General features: G+C 41.0%; 1 protein-coding gene across 1 annotated transcript in view; it reads left to right on the top strand.

The window, feature by feature from the left end:
- LOC139366026 (ecto-NOX disulfide-thiol exchanger 2-like) overlaps positions 1–18,058 on the top strand; it is a 156,007-nt gene that overhangs the window by 54,886 nt on the left and 83,063 nt on the right. Inside the window, exon 4 of the mRNA XM_071103105.1 lies at positions 12,871–13,077. Within this exon, the coding sequence (XP_070959206.1) occupies positions 12,871–13,077 (207 nt within the window). The remainder of the gene's footprint in view (positions 1–12,870; positions 13,078–18,058) is intronic.

Below are 18,058 nucleotides of genomic sequence, written 5' to 3' on the forward strand. Positions count from 1 at the left end.
TTAGGGCTAAGGAAGGGTTTGGGGCTGGTTAGGGCTGAGGATGGGGTTGAGGCTGGTTAGGGCTGAAGATGGGGCTGGTTAGTTAGTACTGAGTATGGCGTTAGTGCTGATTATTTAGGGCTGAGGATGGGGTTGGGGCTGATTAGTTAAGGCTGAGGATGGGGTTGGGGTTGGTTAGTTAGGGCTGAGGATGGGGTTGGGGCTGATTAGTTAGGGCTGAGGATGGGGTTGGTGTTGGTTAGTTAGGGCTGAGGATGGAGTTGGGGTTGGTTAGTTAGGGCTGAGGATGGGGTTGGGGTTGGTTAGATAGGGCTGAGGATGGGGTTGGGGCTGATTAGTTAGGGCTGAGGATGGGGTTGGTGTTGGTTAGTTAGGGCTGAGGATGGTGTTGGGGTTGGTTAGTTAGGGCTGAGGATGGGGTTGGGGTTGGTTAGATAGGGCTGAGGATGGGGTTGGGGTTGGTTAGATAGGGCTGAGGATGGGGTTGGGGTTGATTAGTTAGGGCTGAGGATGGGGTTGGGGTTGATTAGTTAGGGCTGAGGATGGGGTTGGGGTTGGTTAGATAGGGCTGAGGATGGGGTTGGGGCTGATTAGTTAGGGCTGAGGATGGGGTTGGTGTTGGTTAGTTAGGGCTGAGGATGGAGTTGGGGTTGGTTAGTTAGGGCTGAGGATGGAGTTGGGGTTGGTTAGTTAGGGCTGAGGATGGGGTTGGGGTTGGTTAGATAGGGCTGAGGATGGGGTTGGGGTTGGTTAGTTAGGGCTGAGGATGTGGTTGGGGTTGGTTAGATAGGGCTGAGGATGGGGTTGGGGTTGGTTAGTTAGGGCTGAGGATTGGGTTGGGGTTGGCTAGTTAGGGCTGAGAATGGGGTTGGGGTTGGTTAGTTAGGGCTGAGGATGGGGTTGGGGTTGGTTAGTTAGGGCTGAGGATGGGGTTGGGGCTGATTAGTTAGGGCTGAGGATGGGGTTGGGGCTGATTAGTTAGGGCTGAGAATGGGGTTGGGGTTGGTTAGTTAGGGCTGAGGATGGGGTTGGGGTTGGTTAGTTAGGGCTGAGGATGGGGTTGGGGCTGATTAGTTAGGGCTGAGGATGGGGTTGGGGTTGGTTAGTTAGCGCTGTAGTATACATGCATTACACAATACCATCAGCCTGGCATCCTGTCATAAACTGTCAGAGGCACTTCTGAAAGCTCTCAGTCATCACCTCTCATCTCTCCTCCTTTACCCCTTCATCTCTCCTCCTTGACGCCTTCATCTCTCCTCCTTTACCCCTACATCTCTCCTCCTTGACGCCTTCATCTCTCCTCCTTTACCCCTTCATCTCTCCTCATTTACCCCTTCAGCTCTCGTCCTTTACCCCTTCATCTCTCCTCCTTTATCCCTTCAGCTCTCCTCCTTTACCCCGTCAGCTCTCCTCCTCTACCCCTTCATATCTCCTCCTTTACCCCTTCATCGCTCCTCCTTTACCCCTTCATCTCTCCTCCTTTACCCCTTCATATCTCCTCCTTTACCCCATTCATATCTCCTCCTTTACCCCATTCATATCTCCTCCTTTACCCCTTCATATCTCCTCCTTTACCCCTTCATATCTCCTCCTTTACCCCTTCATCGCTCCTCCTTTACCCCTTCATCTCTCCTCCTTTACCCCTTCATATCTCCTCCTTTACCCCATTCATATCTCCTCCTTTACCCCTTCATATCTCCTCCTTTACCCCTTCACCTCTCCTCCTTTAACCCCTCATCCCTCCTCCTTGACCTCTTCATATCTCCTCCTTTACCCCTTCATCTCTCCTCCTTTACCCCTTCATCTCTCCTCATTTACCCCTTCACCTCTCCTCCTTTACCCCTTCATCTCTCCTCCTTTACCCCTTCAGCTCTCCTCCTCTACCCCTTCATCGCTCCTCCTTTACCCATTCATCGCTCCTCCTTTACCCCTTCACCTCTCCTCCTTTACCCCTTCACCTCTCCTCCTTTACCCCTTCATCTCTCCTCCTTTACCCCTTCATCTCTCCTTATTTACCCCTTCACCTCTCCTCCTTTACCCCTTCATCTCTCCTCCTTTACCCCTTCAGCTCTCCTCCTTTACCCCTTCAGCTCTCCTCCTTTACCCCTTCAGCTCTCCTCCTTTACCCCTTCAGCTCTCCTCCTCTACCCCTTCATCTCACCTCCTTTACCACCTCATTATCTCCTCCTTTACCCCTTCATCTCTCGTCCTTTACCCCTTCATCTCTCCTTTCTCAGACTTGGGCCAGGTCATATCTTCTTCCGTTCTTATTCCCTCCACTGTCCTTAGAATATATCCTTTCTTGACACCGCTACGTTCTCCTGCTCTGCTTCCTCTGTCTCCCATTCTTTTGTCTCTGATCCAATAATCCTTCCTCTCTCTCATCTCTCAGTCCGCTCCCTATCTCTCTATTCATCTCTCATTGTCACTTGGGTTTCTCATGAAAGGCAGAGCATTTTAAAGGAGAGGTGTCTTTATTAATAAACCCCTATTTCAGAGAAATACTATTTATTAGGGCGGCAGGTAGCCTAGCGTATTTTCTTGATACCTACGGGGGTCCGAAAATTCCAGATCAAATAGCTAAATGATCCTTCGTATATAAAACAATTCCATATGTTAGCTTAGTAGAAACGCAGCCTGGGCCCTTAGGGGTTTTAAAATCGATTCAGATATTTGTAATTTCCACTTTGAAATTTCAAACTTAATTATAATCCACATAATAATTCACATTTCCTGTTGCTGCAGGATTATTTTCCTGCTATAGCAAACTGGAGCAAAAAATATTGTGTGTGTGTGTGTGTGTGTGTGTGTGCTCGCGCGCGCGCGCGCGCGCGCGCGCGGGAGGGAGGGTTAAAGGAGCCGGGTGAGTCAGTAGCCCTGTCATCCCCAGGGCAGCAGGTCAACAGGCTGCATATGGTGGCCATCAGAGGGAGCAGGACCTCCAGGCTACCCTGACACCATACTGCCCCTCACACTGACCTTGATTTGAATAACAACAGCCCTGCAGAACAGTATTTTCTCACACACAAGCCCCGCAGTCTCACTCTCTTTCTTTCTCCATCTCTCTGGCTAGGAGCATGTCAATGTGCATCTCCATCCAGCCCCCTCTCTCTCTCTGTCTAGGAGCATGTCAATGTGCATCTCCATCCATCCATCCCCCCCCCCTCTCTCTCTGGCTAGGAGCGTGTCAATGTGCATCTCCATCCAGCCCCCCTCTATCTTCTCTTTTCTATCTCTATTTTTCATTCGTCCGATTCTCGCTCCGTTTCTCTGTCTCCTTTTCTATCTCTCTCGCAGGTTGTTTTTTGGGATGAATCTTGTCCTGAGGCAGAGCTGAACGATTTCCACTAGATGGGCCAGCTACAAAGTCAAAATTAGCTATATTTGCTTTTTGGTCGTAATTTAAAGTTAAGGTCAGGCATAAGGTTAGCAGTGTGGTTAAGGTTAGGGTTAGGTTTAAAATCGGGTTTTTAAGACTGTGGTTGTGCCATCTTGTGGCTACCTGCAGAGCTGCCTGCAGTACACGAGTCATCTCAATAAATGCCAATCTGCGTCTCTCTCTGCCTCTGCTCTTTCACAAAGCACTCCTCACATCTCAGTCAGCAAAAGAGACTTCTAAAGGAAGTGGCTGTATGAGAGTGTCTGTCCATAATTACATGGGGCTGAAAAGAAAGAGGACAGATGCCCTTCAAATCCCCTACGAAGTGGAGAAGCTAGGCAGGTCGTGTGTGTGTGTGTGTGTGTGTGTGTGTGTGTGTATGTGTGTGTACGTAATTGTGTGAGTAATTGTTGAATCAAAATAAAAATTGTATTTGTCACATGCTTTGTAAATAACAGGTGTACATCTGCAACATTTGCACTGAGCAACATCTGCACTGAGCTAGAGCTGCTGCTTTCAAGGAGCGGGACACTAATCTGGACGCTTATAAGAAATCCCACTACGCCCTACGACAAACCATCAAACAGAAATACATGACCAAGATAGAATTCTACTACACCAACTCTGACACTCGTCCGATGTGGCAGGGCTTGCAAACTATCATGGTTTACAAAGGGAAACCCAGCCATGAGCTGCCCACTGACGCAAGCCTACCAGATGAGCTAAATGCCTTCTATGCTCGCTCCGAGGCAAGCAACACTGAACTATGCATGAGTGCACCGGTTGATTCCAGACGACTGTTTGATCACGCTCTCCGTAGCCAATGTGAGTAAAACCCTTCAACAGGTTACCATTTACAAGCTCGCAGGGCCAGACGGATTACCAGGACGCGAACTCAGAGCATGCGTTGACCAGCTGGCAAGTGTATTCACTGACATTTTCAACCTCTCCCTGACTCAGTCTGTAATACCTACATGTTTCAAGCAGTCCACCATAGTCCCTGTGCCCAAAAACACTAAGGTAACCTGTCTAAATGACTCTCGCCCTGTAGGAATCATATCTGTAGCCATGAAGTGCTTTGAAAGGCTGGTCATGGTTTACATCAACACCATAATCCCAGACACCCTGGACCCACTCCAATTTGCAAAAAAAGTTAAGATAAGCGTAAAAAAAACTATTTTGACCCTGTATTGAGATTAACTTTGCTGCAGTGTTGCTGATGTCCTTTGGTCAGGTGTGAAGTGTGTGTGTGAGGAATCACAGCGTGCTGAAGTCTGTGTGAGCGATCACAGCATGCTGAAGTGTGTGCGAGGGATCACAGCGTGCTGAAGTGTGTGTGAGGGATCACAGTTTGCTGAAGTGTTTGTTTGAGTGATCACAGCATGCTGAAGTGTGTGTGAGGGATCACACCATGCTGAAGTGTGTGCTCCTCCCCCATCACTCCTTCCTGCTATGAACACTCAACACAGTAAGAGAGTTACCATTGCGTTGGTGTGCATTGGTGTTTATGCCTCACTACCTACCAGGAAATGTAGCAGGTTAGTGTTTTTCATCATGAATCTTGTTCTGGAGGCAGCTTTGCAGAGTGGTCACTAGCTGGCACACCCACAAAGTCATAAAATCTGATTTTAAACCTAACCCTAACATTAACCACACTGCTAACCCTAATGCGTAACCTTAAATTAAGACCAAAAAGCACATTTTTGTTTTCATTATATTTTACATTATAGCCAGGTCGGCCTCCAGGACATGACAATAAATGTCAACTTGCAGAAATGTATGTATGTGGAAAGGAAACATGTTAGTCACTAACCATCAATGGACAGGAAACAGTCCCAGACACAACATACAGCTACCACACTGTTCAGTCTGTCAGGTAGAATCACTGAGACAGTGGTAGATAATGAAGATGTCTTTATCTATGCCAATCACGACACATCACATCTCATGACTTCAGAAACAAGATAAATGATGTCCCTTCGAAGATGAGTCACTCCAGAGCTGCTGCAGTTTGTCTGGGGCTGCTGTGTGTTCTCCTACTTGCTCGGATCACAGGCCTGTGTCTCTATTATAATGGTGTTCTTGGCAGTTATGAGAAAAACTGTAAAACCAACTCCACAGCAGAGAGAGACCAGTTACAGAGCAGTAACAACGCCATGACTAAAGAGAGGGTCCATCACCCAGACAAAACTCTCCATGCTAAAGCAACAGTCTTCAGTTTGTACCACATCTCTAAAGGGACTAAATTGTGGACAGAGAGTCGACAGGACTGTCTAAGAAGAGGAGCAGACCTGGTGATCATAAACAGCAGAGAGGAACAAGTATTTATCCATGAATTAATCGACAAGGGATTCTGGATTGGTCTGACTGACAGAGATGAAGAAGGGATCTGGAAATTTGTGAATGGCACTCCCCTGACCACAGTGTACTGGATGAGAGGGGAGCCTCATAGTTATCAGGGCAAGGACGAGGACTGTGTAGAGCAATGGACCTCTTTTTCTAATCCAGAGGTTAGCTGGTGTGATACACAATGCAGTGAATTGCGCTTGGAGGTCTGTGAGAAAGTGGCCTATCCATAACTCATACTCCAAACCTACCCGAAGTTAAATGCAAGTCAACTTATATACCAGGACATCATAAACAAATACATCAATGCTAGAGTTTAATTATACAAATTAATGATAACCATTGATTGTGCTTAAAAATGCTTTGTCATATGTCACATTCATTTACAGAATGTTCTACTTCTCATTTTGTTTTGATTTCTTATGAATTACATTGAAAGTTTAATGTACAGTACTCACTTTTACATCTCCAAGAGATAAAACACAGTATCTCAAAAATGTAATATTTCTTTCAAAAATAAAATGTGTGTCCATAATTACCCTGAAGGGACAGATTCCCTTCAGAGTGTGTGTGTGTGTGTGTGTGTGTGTGTGTGTGTGTGTGTGTCTGTGTGTGTACTCTGTAGTGTAGTGCCCTCATAATCTGTAGGGTCAGGAGGAGATGATTGGTGGGCCGAGTTCCAGAGAGAAGGACTTTAGCTGAACAACAGTGGCACAGTCTCGTCCTCTGGGAGGGCTAAGCTTTACAATAAAAATAAATATTCTGTAACTGGAACGCTTCAGCATAAGGGTCTCTGCTCTGCTACCACAATACTTTAGAATAAGCTTTTTATTACTACAAGACATAGCAATGTGAGCCCATGCTCTGTGCCATAGATAAAGGGCCTATGTTCTGCTACCACAAGGATTTGGAATAAGCTTAAAGAACCCTGGTCTGTAACTACAGATGGTCATCCAGACATGTATTGAGTTAGACCATATAGACTCCGCTGATCACATTTCTTAGGGATGAAACGTCTGATCTATTGGGGATTCATTCCATCAAACCCTGTTACATTATTCAGGGTTGTCAAGCAATGAATGAATCATTCACATGAGAGAATCATCCAGCTCTCTGATTAAAGACGATGGATTCTTATTTATCCCACTATAGTTTCACATTAACATTAGATATCAATAAAAAGTTGTCCAATGTTTTTATCACTCTTGCAGAAAGTTAGCTGATGGTTTAGATTTCCAAATATATATATTTTTTATACTTTAATAGATTTTCCCAGCTTGAAGCCTCTGAATATATTCTTTAATCAGATGAATTATGTATCACATCAAATAGGCCTGTACATTACGCTAATAATAATTTCACAATATAGATCAAGTAGATTTTCCTTTTATTTGAACCCCGGCCTAGAGTATAAAACAGCACTGTTAGCTGAATTAGGTATACATGCATTTAAAATGCCCATTGTAAAGTAGGCTATGGTGTGTGGACTACATGCACAAGCTAGTCCAAAGAGCTTCCAAATTCTGGTGCGTTACATGCATACCCAGGGAGGAGACGTTGCTATAATTTTTATCAAATTTGTCAAAACTAGTAAATATTGTGCACTGAGTTTGAAAGCTACGCAAAGCTCTGATGAGAACCGATTAATTCATGGATAAAAACCTGTTCCTTCTTGAAAACATTTTAAAATTTAAAAATACAAAAGAATATACCAAAAAATATATATACAGTTGAAGTCAGAAGTTTACATACACTTAGGTTGGAGTCATTAAAACTTGTTTATCAACCACTCCACAAATTTCTTATTAACAAACTATAGTTTTGGCAAGTCGGTTAGGACATCTACTTTGTGCATGACACAAGTCATTTTTCCAACATTTGTTTACAGACAGATTATTTCACTTATAATTCACTGTATCACTAAGTTGACTGTGTCTTTAAACAGCTTGGAAAATTCCAGAAAATGATGTCATGGCTTTAGAAGCTTCTGATAGGATATTTGACATCATCTGAGTCAATTGGAGGTGTACCTGTGGATATATTTCAATGCCTACCTTCAAACTTAGTGCCTCTTTGCTTGACATTATGGGAAAATCTAAAGAAATCAGCCAAGACCTCAGAAAAAAATGTGTAGACCTCCACAAATCTGGTTCATCCTTGGGAGCAATTTTCAAACACCTGAAGGTACTACATTCATCTGTACAAACAATAGTACACAAGTATAAACACCATGGGACCACACAGCCGTCATACCGCTCAGGAAGGAGACACGTTCTGTATCCTAGAAATGAACGTACCTTGGCGTGAAAAGTGAAAATCAATCCCAGATCAACAGCAAAGGACCTTGTGAAGACGCTGGAGGAAATGGGTACAAAAGTATCTATATCCACAGTAAAATGAGTCCTATATCGACATAACCTGAAAGGCTGCTCAGCAAGGAAGAAGCCACTGCTCCAAAACCGTAATAAAAAATACAGACTACGGTTTGCAAATGCACATGGGGACAAAGATTGTACTTTTTGGAGAAATATCCTCTGGTCTGATGAAACAAAAATAGAACTGTTTGGCCGTAATGACCATCGTTATGTTTGGAGGAAAAAGGGGGAGGCTTGCATGCCGAAGACACCACCCCAACCGTGAAGCACGGGGGTGGCAGCATCATGTTGTGGGGGTGCTGTGCTGCAGGAGGGACTGGTTCACTTCACAAAATAGATGACATCATGAGGTAGGATAATTATGTGAATATATTGAAGCAACATCTAAAGACATCAGTCAGGAAGTTAAAGCGCGGTCGCAAATGGGTCTTCAAAACTGACAATGACCCCAAACATACTTCCAAAGTTGTGGAAAAATGGCTTAAGGACAACCAAGTCAAGGTATTGGAGTGGCCATCACAAATCCCTGGCCTCAATCCCATAGAAAATGTGTGGGCAGAACTGAAAAGCGTGTGCAAGCAAGGAGGCCTACAACCTTTTTTTATTTTTTATTTCACCTTTATTCAACCAGGTAGGTTAGTTGAGAACAAGTTGTCATTTGCAACTGCGACCTGACCAAGATGAAGCAAAGCAGTGTGACACAGACAACAACACAGAGTTACACATGGAGTAAACAATAAACAAGCCAATAACACAATAAACAAGTAAATGACACAGTAGAGAAAAGAAAGTCTATATACAGTGTGTGCAAAAGGCATGAGGAGGTAGGCAATAAATAGACCATAGGAGCGAATAGTTACAATTGACCAGATTAACACTGGAGTGATAAATGAGCAGACGATGATGTGCAAGTAGAGACACTGGTGTGCAAAAGAGCAGAAAAGTAAATCAAATAAATACAGTACGGGGATGAGGTAGGTAGATTGAGTGTGCTATTTACAGATGGACTATGTATAGCTGCAGCGATCGGTTAGCTGCTCAGATAGTTGATGTTTAAAGTTGGTGAGGGAAATAAAAGTCTCGAACTTCAGCGATTTTTGCAATTCATTCCAGTCACTGGCAGCAGAGAACTGGAAGGAAAGGCGGCCAAATGAGGTGTTGGCTTTGAGTCCTGGTCTGACTCAGTTACACCAGCTCTGTCAGGAGGAATGGGCCAAAATTCACCCAATTTAACGTGGGAAGCTTGTGGAAGGCTACCCGACACGTTTGACCCAAGTTAAACCATTTAAAGGCAATGCTACCAAATACTAATTGAGTGTATGTAATCTGCTGACCCACTGGGAATGTGATGAAATAAATAAAAGCTAAAATAAATAATTCCCTTGTCACGATCATCGTAAGGAGCGGACCAAAATGCAGCGTGGTATGTGTTCATGATTATTTTTTTTATTAAAGAAAGCACTGAACACAAACTATACAAAACGAATAACGACCGTGAAGCTATAATGAGACCTGTGCTGACACAAGCAACTAGACATAGACAATCACCCACAAACAAACAGTGAAACCCAGGCTACCTAAGTATGATTCTCAATCAGAGACAACTAATGACACCTGCCTCTGATTGAGAACCATACTAGGCCGAAACATAGAAATCCCCAAATCATAGAAAAACAAACATAGACTCCTCATCCCAACTCACGCCCTGACCATACTAAATAACGACAAAACAAAGGAAATAAAGGTCAGAACGTGACATCTCTCTACTATTATTCTGACATTTCACATTCTTAAAAGAAAGTGGTGATCCTAACTGAACTAAGACAGGGAATTTTTACTTGGATTAAATGTCAGGAATTGTGAAAAACTGAGTTTAAATGTATTTGGCTAAGGTGCATGTAAACTTCCAACTTCAACTGTATACACTACCATTTAAAAGTTTGGGGTAACTTGGAAATGTCCTTGTTTTTGAAAGAAAAGCACATTTTTTGTCCATTAAATTAGCAAATTGATCAGAAATACATTGTAGACATTGTTCATGTTGTAAATTTATTTTGTAGCTGGAAACGGACAATTTTTTTAAATGGAATATCTAGTATATAGGTGTACAGAGGCCCATTATCAGCAAACATACTCCTGTGTTCTAATGGCACGTAGTGTTAGCTAATCCAAGTGTTCTAATGGCACGTAGTGTTAGCTAATCCAGGTTTATCATTTTAAAAGGCTAATTCATCATTAAAAAACATTAACAATGTCCACACTGTATTTCTGATGAATTTTATGTTATTTTAATGGACAAATAAATTGCTTTTCCTTCAGAAACAAGGACATTTCTAAGTGACCCCAAACATTAAAAAACATTAACAATGTCTATACTGTATTTCTGATGAATTTGATGTTATTTTAATGGACAAATAAATTGCTTTTCTTTCAGAAACAAGGACATCTCTAAGTGACCCCAAACTTTTAAATGGTAGTGTGTATATACATATTCTTAAAGTGTTTTCAAGAAGGAACAGGTATTTATGAATTAATCGTTTTTCTCATCAGAGCTTTGCTTAACTTTCAAGCTCAATGCACAATATTTACTAGTTTTGACAAATTTGATAAAAAATTATAGTAATGTCTCCTCCATGGGTATGCATGTGTGTCAACGCACCGGAAATTGGAAGCTCATTGGACTAGCTTGTGCATGTAGTCCACACATCATGTGCTTTTCTTTCAAAAACAAGGACATTTATAAGTGACCCCAAACTTTTGAACGGTAGTGTGTGTATATGTATATATCTTTTTTTTGTGTGTGTTTTCAAGAAGGGAAGAGTGTGGTAACTCCTGACTCCACACAGACATGGCGTGTACATGTGCTGCTCCATAGCCAGTACTGTTCTTCATTCAGACAAGCATGCGTCCAAACTTTGTTCATTTGCACAATGTCTCTCCTTCACATTCACTTGTAAATGTCCAAACTCACCAACATTTACAGAATGAAAATGTAAAATTATCATCAAGGCAAATGGTGGCTATATAATATATTTTGATTTGTGTAACACTTTTTTGGATCCTACATGATTCCATGTGTGTTATTTCATAGTTTTGATGTCTTCTCTGTTATTCTATAATGTAGAAAATAGTACAAATAAATAACCCTTGAATGAGTAGGTGGGCCAAAACTTTTGACTGGTACTGTATGTAGATATGTTTGTTAGAAATAATACTATATTTCTCTTGACAGAGTGATGCTGAATTTTAAAAGTGGCTCAACTTACAATAACATTTATGAATCTGACCTGAGCTAGCAAGCCTCTTCCATTGTTTAACATGGCTGGTTTGCTTCCCAGCTAGCACCTAATGTTCTGAGAACCATATGTTTCTTAGAGCTTGGTGAGAGCATGGTTGTCCTGTAGTTATTTTGCATACAACGGTGCAGGATAGTTGGTTGGCTGTGGAACATTCTCAGCACATTGAAGTTGACAAAATACAATCATTTTATTGTTATTTCAATACTTTAAAATAAAATTTCTTAAAAGTTCAAACATGGTTACATTTAATTACAATTTTTGGTTATGTTCTAGGAATGTTCTCCAACTGGTTTGACATTAGGAATGTTCTCAAATAGTTCAAAGAACACTAAGAAAAAACATTATTCTGTGGGAATTTAAGTACTTCAGTATAACGTTTTCTGCAGGTTTCCTCATTTAATTTTTCAGAATATTAAGAAAACTTGCCATAAAAAAAACAAGAAACATTAATAACGTTCAGATAACGTTCTAAGAATGTTATTTAAAAACAAAACATTCCGTTCTCAGTGTCAACAAAACTCTCTCTATCCTCTATCTTGCTAAGTGTGTTCAGGTCTGTTGGTCGCACCCACTAATTGATCTTATTGAGTGCTTGTTTCCTTTGAAATGGAGTCTTTTTGAATTATTTTTGAGTTATAAAATACATGACATACTAACTCCATCCGGGTGGTACAGTGGACTAATTCCATGGATAGAGAGAAGAATATCATACTGTATGTTTGAATCTCACTCACGCTGTGCCACAATAAAAAAAGAAATGTGTTTGCATTATTAATGCCTCAGCAAATTCATTTCCATGTGTCCTATCTGTGCTTTGACTTCAAAAACGTTAACCCAAACTAGGAGTGTTATTGAAACATTTAGTGAAAGTTTTCAGGAAGTTATTAAAAAACCTCCAAATAACCATTATATTTCGTTCAAAACATTCACAACATTTAGAGAATGTTCTCAAAACGTTTTTTAATTACATTCAAATAACATATATTTTCTGTTCTCAGAATGTTAATTAAACCTCCTGCAAATGTTCACTTCTGTTCTAAGAACATTTTAAAATACGTTCCGTTTTACCAGTCACTAAACTTATGGCTTTGTTACCAGATACAATGGGATACCAAAAACGTACATTCCCACAACTTGCACGGAATTAAATGTGCTAGCTGGGTAGGTATCTAAATATAACTGTGTTTAACAACTTGGCCCTTTCAAGCATTGTTTTTGATTGAAAGGGGAAACAGCGTGTGTAGATATCATCAGTTAGATACAGTCTATTAGGCTAGCTAGCTAAACGGCCATAGACTAATTAGCTAATGAGACAGCAATAAGCTGTTTGAGCAGAGTATTAATAGTGTATTGCGGGTTCTGTGTATTGCGGGTTCTATGTATTTACCTCTCTCCTTCCTTGTACAGACCTGAATGTGTTCATACATCCAATTAAATAAATCTCCCTCTTTTCTCTCTTCATGTTGCTTAGACCTTCCCTTTCCGGCCATGAGGGAGCGCCCTCCCGGCTGTAAGACTGTGTTTGTGGGTGGTCTGCCAGAGAACGCCACTGAGGCGCTCATTGTGGAGGTATTTGGCCAGTTGGGGGAGATCATCGCAATCCGAAAGAGCAAGAAGAACTTCTGCCATATCCGATTTGCCGAAGAGTTCACTGTGGACAGAGCCCTCTTCCTGTCTGGTACATTTCCTACGTTTTCTATTAAACTTCAAGCTGTATTGTGGAATAAATGTCTTCCCTCTTCAGTCAGAGACCTTAACTATGTTGGTCAATGAGGAGACAACAAGAGGTGTTGTGGAATAAATGGCCCAAGTCTCATGTCAGACACCTTAACTATGTCGGTCAATGAGGAGACAACTAGAGGTGTTGTGGAATAAATGTCCTCCCTCTTCAGTCAGAGACCTTAACTATGTTGGTCAATGAGAAGACAACTATGAGTGTTGGAAAAAATGTCCCAGATCCCCTTACTAGTATGTAATTCCATCTATTAGACTCCATCGATTAGACTCCAGTTATTAGACTCCCTCTATTAGACTCCCTCTTTTAGACTCCATCTATCAAACTCGATCTATTAGACTCCAGCTATTAGACTCCAGCTATTAGACTCCATCTATTAGACTTCAGTTATTAGACTCCCTCTGTTAGACTCCAGTTATTAGACTTACTCTATTAGACTCCAGTTATTAGACTCCAGCTATTAGACTCCAGCTGGTAGACTCCCTCTGTTAGACTCCAGTTATTAGACTTACTCTATTAGACTCCATTTATTAGACTCCCTCTATTAGACTCCCTCTATTAGACTCCCTCTATTAGACTCCATTTATTAGACTTCAGCTATTAGACTCCATCTATTAGACTTCAGCTATTAGACTCCCTCTATTAGGCTCCCTCTATTATACTCCCTCTATTAGACTCCCTCTATTAGACTCCATCTATTAGACTTCAGCTAATATAATCCATTTATTAGACTCCAGCTGTTACACTCCCTCTATTAGACTCCCTCTATTAGACTCCATCTATTAGACTTCAGCAATTAGACTCCATATATTAGACTTCAGCTATTAGACTCCATCTATTAGACTCCAGCTATTAGAATCCAGCTGTTACACTGCATATATTAGACTCCCTCTATTAGACTCCCTCTATTAGACTCCCTCAATTAGACTCTATCTATTAGACTCTAGCTATTAGACTCCCTCTATTAGACTCCATCTATTAGACTCCATCTATTAGACTCCCTCTATTAGACTCCAGTTATTAGATTCCATCTATTAGACTCCATCTATTAGACTCCATCTATTAGACTCCATCTATTAGACTTCAGCAATTAGACTCCATATATTAGACTTCAGCTATTAGACTCCATCTATTAGACTCCAGCTATTAGAATCCAGCTGTTACACTGCATATATTAGACTCCCTCTATTAGACTCCCTCTATTAGACTCCCTCAATTAGACTCTATCTATTAGACTCTAGCTATTAGACTCCCTCTATTAGACTCCATCTATTAGACTCCATCTATTAGACTCCCTCTATTAGACTCCAGTTATTAGATTCCATCTATTAGACTCCATCTATTAGACTCCATCTATTAGACTCCATCTATTAGACTCCATCTATTAGACTCCCTCTATTAGACTCCATCTATTAGACTCCCTCTATTAGACTCCCTATATTAGACTCCATCTTTTAGACTCCAGTTATTAGACTCCCTCTATTAGACTCCAGTTATTAGACTTACTCTATTAGACTCCAGTTATTAGATTCAATTTATTAGACTCCAGCTATTAGACTCCAGCTGTTAGACTCCCTCTATTAGACTCCCTCTATTAGACTCAATTTATTAGACTCCATCTATTAGACTCCCTCTATTAGACTCAAGTTACTAGACTCACTCTATTAGACTCCCTCTATTAGACTCCAGCTATTAAACTCTCTATATTAGACTCCCTCTATTAGACTCCAGCTATTACACTCCATCTATTAGACTCCATCTATTATACTCCATTTATTAGACTCCCTCTATTAGACTCCATCTATTAGACTCCATCTATTAGACTCCATCTATTAGACTCCCTCTATTAGACTCCCTCTATTAGACTCCATCTATTAGACTCCATCTATTAGACTACATAGATTAGACTTCAGTTATTAGACTCCCTCTATTAGACTCCCTCTATTAGACTCCCTCTATTAGACCATCTATTATACTCCAGCTAATAATCTCCCTCTATTAGACTCCCTCTATTAGACTCCAGTTATTAAACTCTCTCTATTAGACTCCCTCTATTAGACTCCAGTTATTAGACTCCCTCTATTAGACTCCATCTATTATATTCCAGCTATTAATCTCCCTCTATTAGACTCCCTCTATTAGACTCCAGTTATTAAACTCTCTCTATTAGACTCCCTCTATTAGACTCCAGTTATTAGACTCACTCTATTAGACTCCAGTTATTAGATTCCATCTATTAGACTCCCTCTATTAGACTCCATTTATTAGACTCCCTCAATTAGACTCCCTCTATTAGACTCCCTCTATTAGACTCCATTTATTAGACTTCAGCTATTAGACTCCATCTATTAGACTTCAGCTATTAGACTCCCTCTATTATACTCCCTCTATTAGACTCCCTCTATTAGACTCCATCTATTAGACTTCAGCTAATAGAATCCATTTATTAGACTCCAGCTGTTACACTCCCTCTATTAGACTCCCTCTATTAGACTCCCTCTATTAGACTCCCTCTATTAGACTCCATCTATTAGACTTCAGCAATTAGACTCCATATATTAGACTTCAGCTATTAGACTCCATCTATTAGACTCTAGCTATTAGACTCCCTCTATTAGACTCCATCTATTAGACTCCATCTATTAGACTCCCTCTATTAGACTCCAGTTATTAGATTCCATCTATTAGACTCCATCTATTAGACTCCATCTATTAGACTCCCTCTATTAGACTCCATCTATTAGACTCCCTCTATTAGACTCCCTATATTAGACTCCATCTTTTAGACTCCAGTTATTAGACTCCCTCTATTAGACTCCAGTTATTAGACTTACTCTATTAGACTCCAGTTATTAGATTCAATTTATTAGACTCCAGCTATTAGACTCCAGCTGTTAGACTCCCTCTATTAGACTCCCTCTATTAGACTCAATTTATTAGACTCCATTTATTAGACTCCATCTATTAGACTCCCTCTATTAGACTCCATCTATTAGACTCCAGCTATTAGACTCCAGCTGTTAGACTCCCTCTATTAGATTCAATTTATTAGACTCCATCTATTAGACTCCCTCTATTAGACTCAAGTTACTAGACTCACTCTATTAGACTCCCTCTATTAGACTCCAGCTATTAAACTCTCTATATTAGACTCCCTCTATTAGACTCCAGCTATTACACTCCCTCTATTAGACTCCATCTATTAGACTCCATCTATTAGACTCCCTCTATTAGACTCCCTCTATTAGACTCCCTCTATTAGACTCCATCTATTATACTCCAGCTAATAATCTCCCTCTATTAGACTCCCTCTATTAGACTCCAGTTATTAAACTCTCTCTATTAGACTCCCTTTATTAGACTCCAGTTATTAGACTCCCTCTATTAGACTCCATCTATTATACTCCAGCTATTAATCTCCCTCTATTAGACTCCCTCTATTAGACTCCAGTTATTAAACTCTCTATATTAGACTCCCTCTATTAGACTCCAGTTATTAGACTCACTCTATTAGACTCCAGTTATTAGATTCCATCTATTAGACTCCCTCTATTAGACTCCCTCTATTAGACTCCCTCTATTAGACTCCCTCTATTAGACTCCATCTATTAGACTCCATCTATTACACTCCAGGTATGAATCTCCCTCTATTAGACTCCCTCTATTAGACTCCCTCTATTAGACTCCCTCTATTAGACTCCGGTTATTAGACTCACTCTATTAGACTCCCTCTATTAGACTCCCTCTATTAGACTCCAGCTATTAAACTCCCTCTATTAGACTCCCTCTATTAGACTCCAGTTATTAGACTCACTCTATTAGACTCCAGTTAATAGACTCCAGTTATTAGACTCCATCTATTAGACTCCATCTATTCGACTCTAGTTATTAGACTCCCTCTATTCGACTCCCTCTATTAGACTCCATCTATTAGACACCATCTATTAGACTCCCTCTATTAGACTCCATCTATTAGACTCTAGCTATTAAACTCCCTCTATTAGACTCCAGCTATTAGACTCCATCTATTAGACTCCAGTTATTAGACTCCCTCTATTCGACTCCATCTATTAGACTCCAGCTATTAGACTCCATCTACTAGACTCCCTCTATTAGACTCCATCTATTAGACTCCCTCTATTAGACTCCATCTATTATTCTCCAGCTATTAGACTCCCTCTATTAGACTCCAGTTATTAGATTCCATCTATTAGACTCCAGCTATTAGACTCCATCTATTAGACTCCATTTATTAGACTCCCTCTATTAGACCATCTATTAGACTCCATCTCTTACTCCCTCTATTAGACTCCATCTATTAGACTCCCTCTATTCTACCATCTATTAGATTTCAGCTATTAGACTCCAGCTATTAGACTCCTTCTATTAGACCCCCTCTATTCGACCATCTATTAGACCATCTCTTACTCCTTCTATTAGACTCCCTCTATTCTACCATATATTAAACTCCAGCTTTTAGACTCCAGCTATTAGACTCCCTCTATTAGACTATATCTAAGAGAGATGACAGAAAGAGAGACGAGAGAGAGTGGGAAGCAGAGAGAGAGAGAGAGAACGAGAGAGAGAGAACGAGAGTGAGAGAGAGATGTTTTTGCTTGGGTGTCACAAGAGGACCAATTAGTCTCCAAGTCTTCTCTATGAATTAGTTTAGAGAACAGAAAGGTGTTTACTCCAACCCCACAAAGCTACTTTAGCTGGGATGCAGCTGTGACAGGAACCAACAGATTAAAAAGAGGAGAGCCTCAGAGGGATGGGGAGCGATGGATGGACCGATCGTTTCAACCCAAATAGAGGATGTCAAGAGAGAGATGCAGGTGTCTGATAGAAAGTGGTTTGTGGGTATTTACGGCACTTTATCGCCCTGCACCTGCATGTTTAGCAGAGTGAAATGTCACTTGTGATG

The sequence above is a fragment of the Oncorhynchus clarkii genome, chromosome 14, assembly GCF_045791955.1.
Source record: "Oncorhynchus clarkii lewisi isolate Uvic-CL-2024 chromosome 14, UVic_Ocla_1.0, whole genome shotgun sequence".
NCBI lineage: Eukaryota > Metazoa > Chordata > Actinopteri > Salmoniformes > Salmonidae > Oncorhynchus > Oncorhynchus clarkii.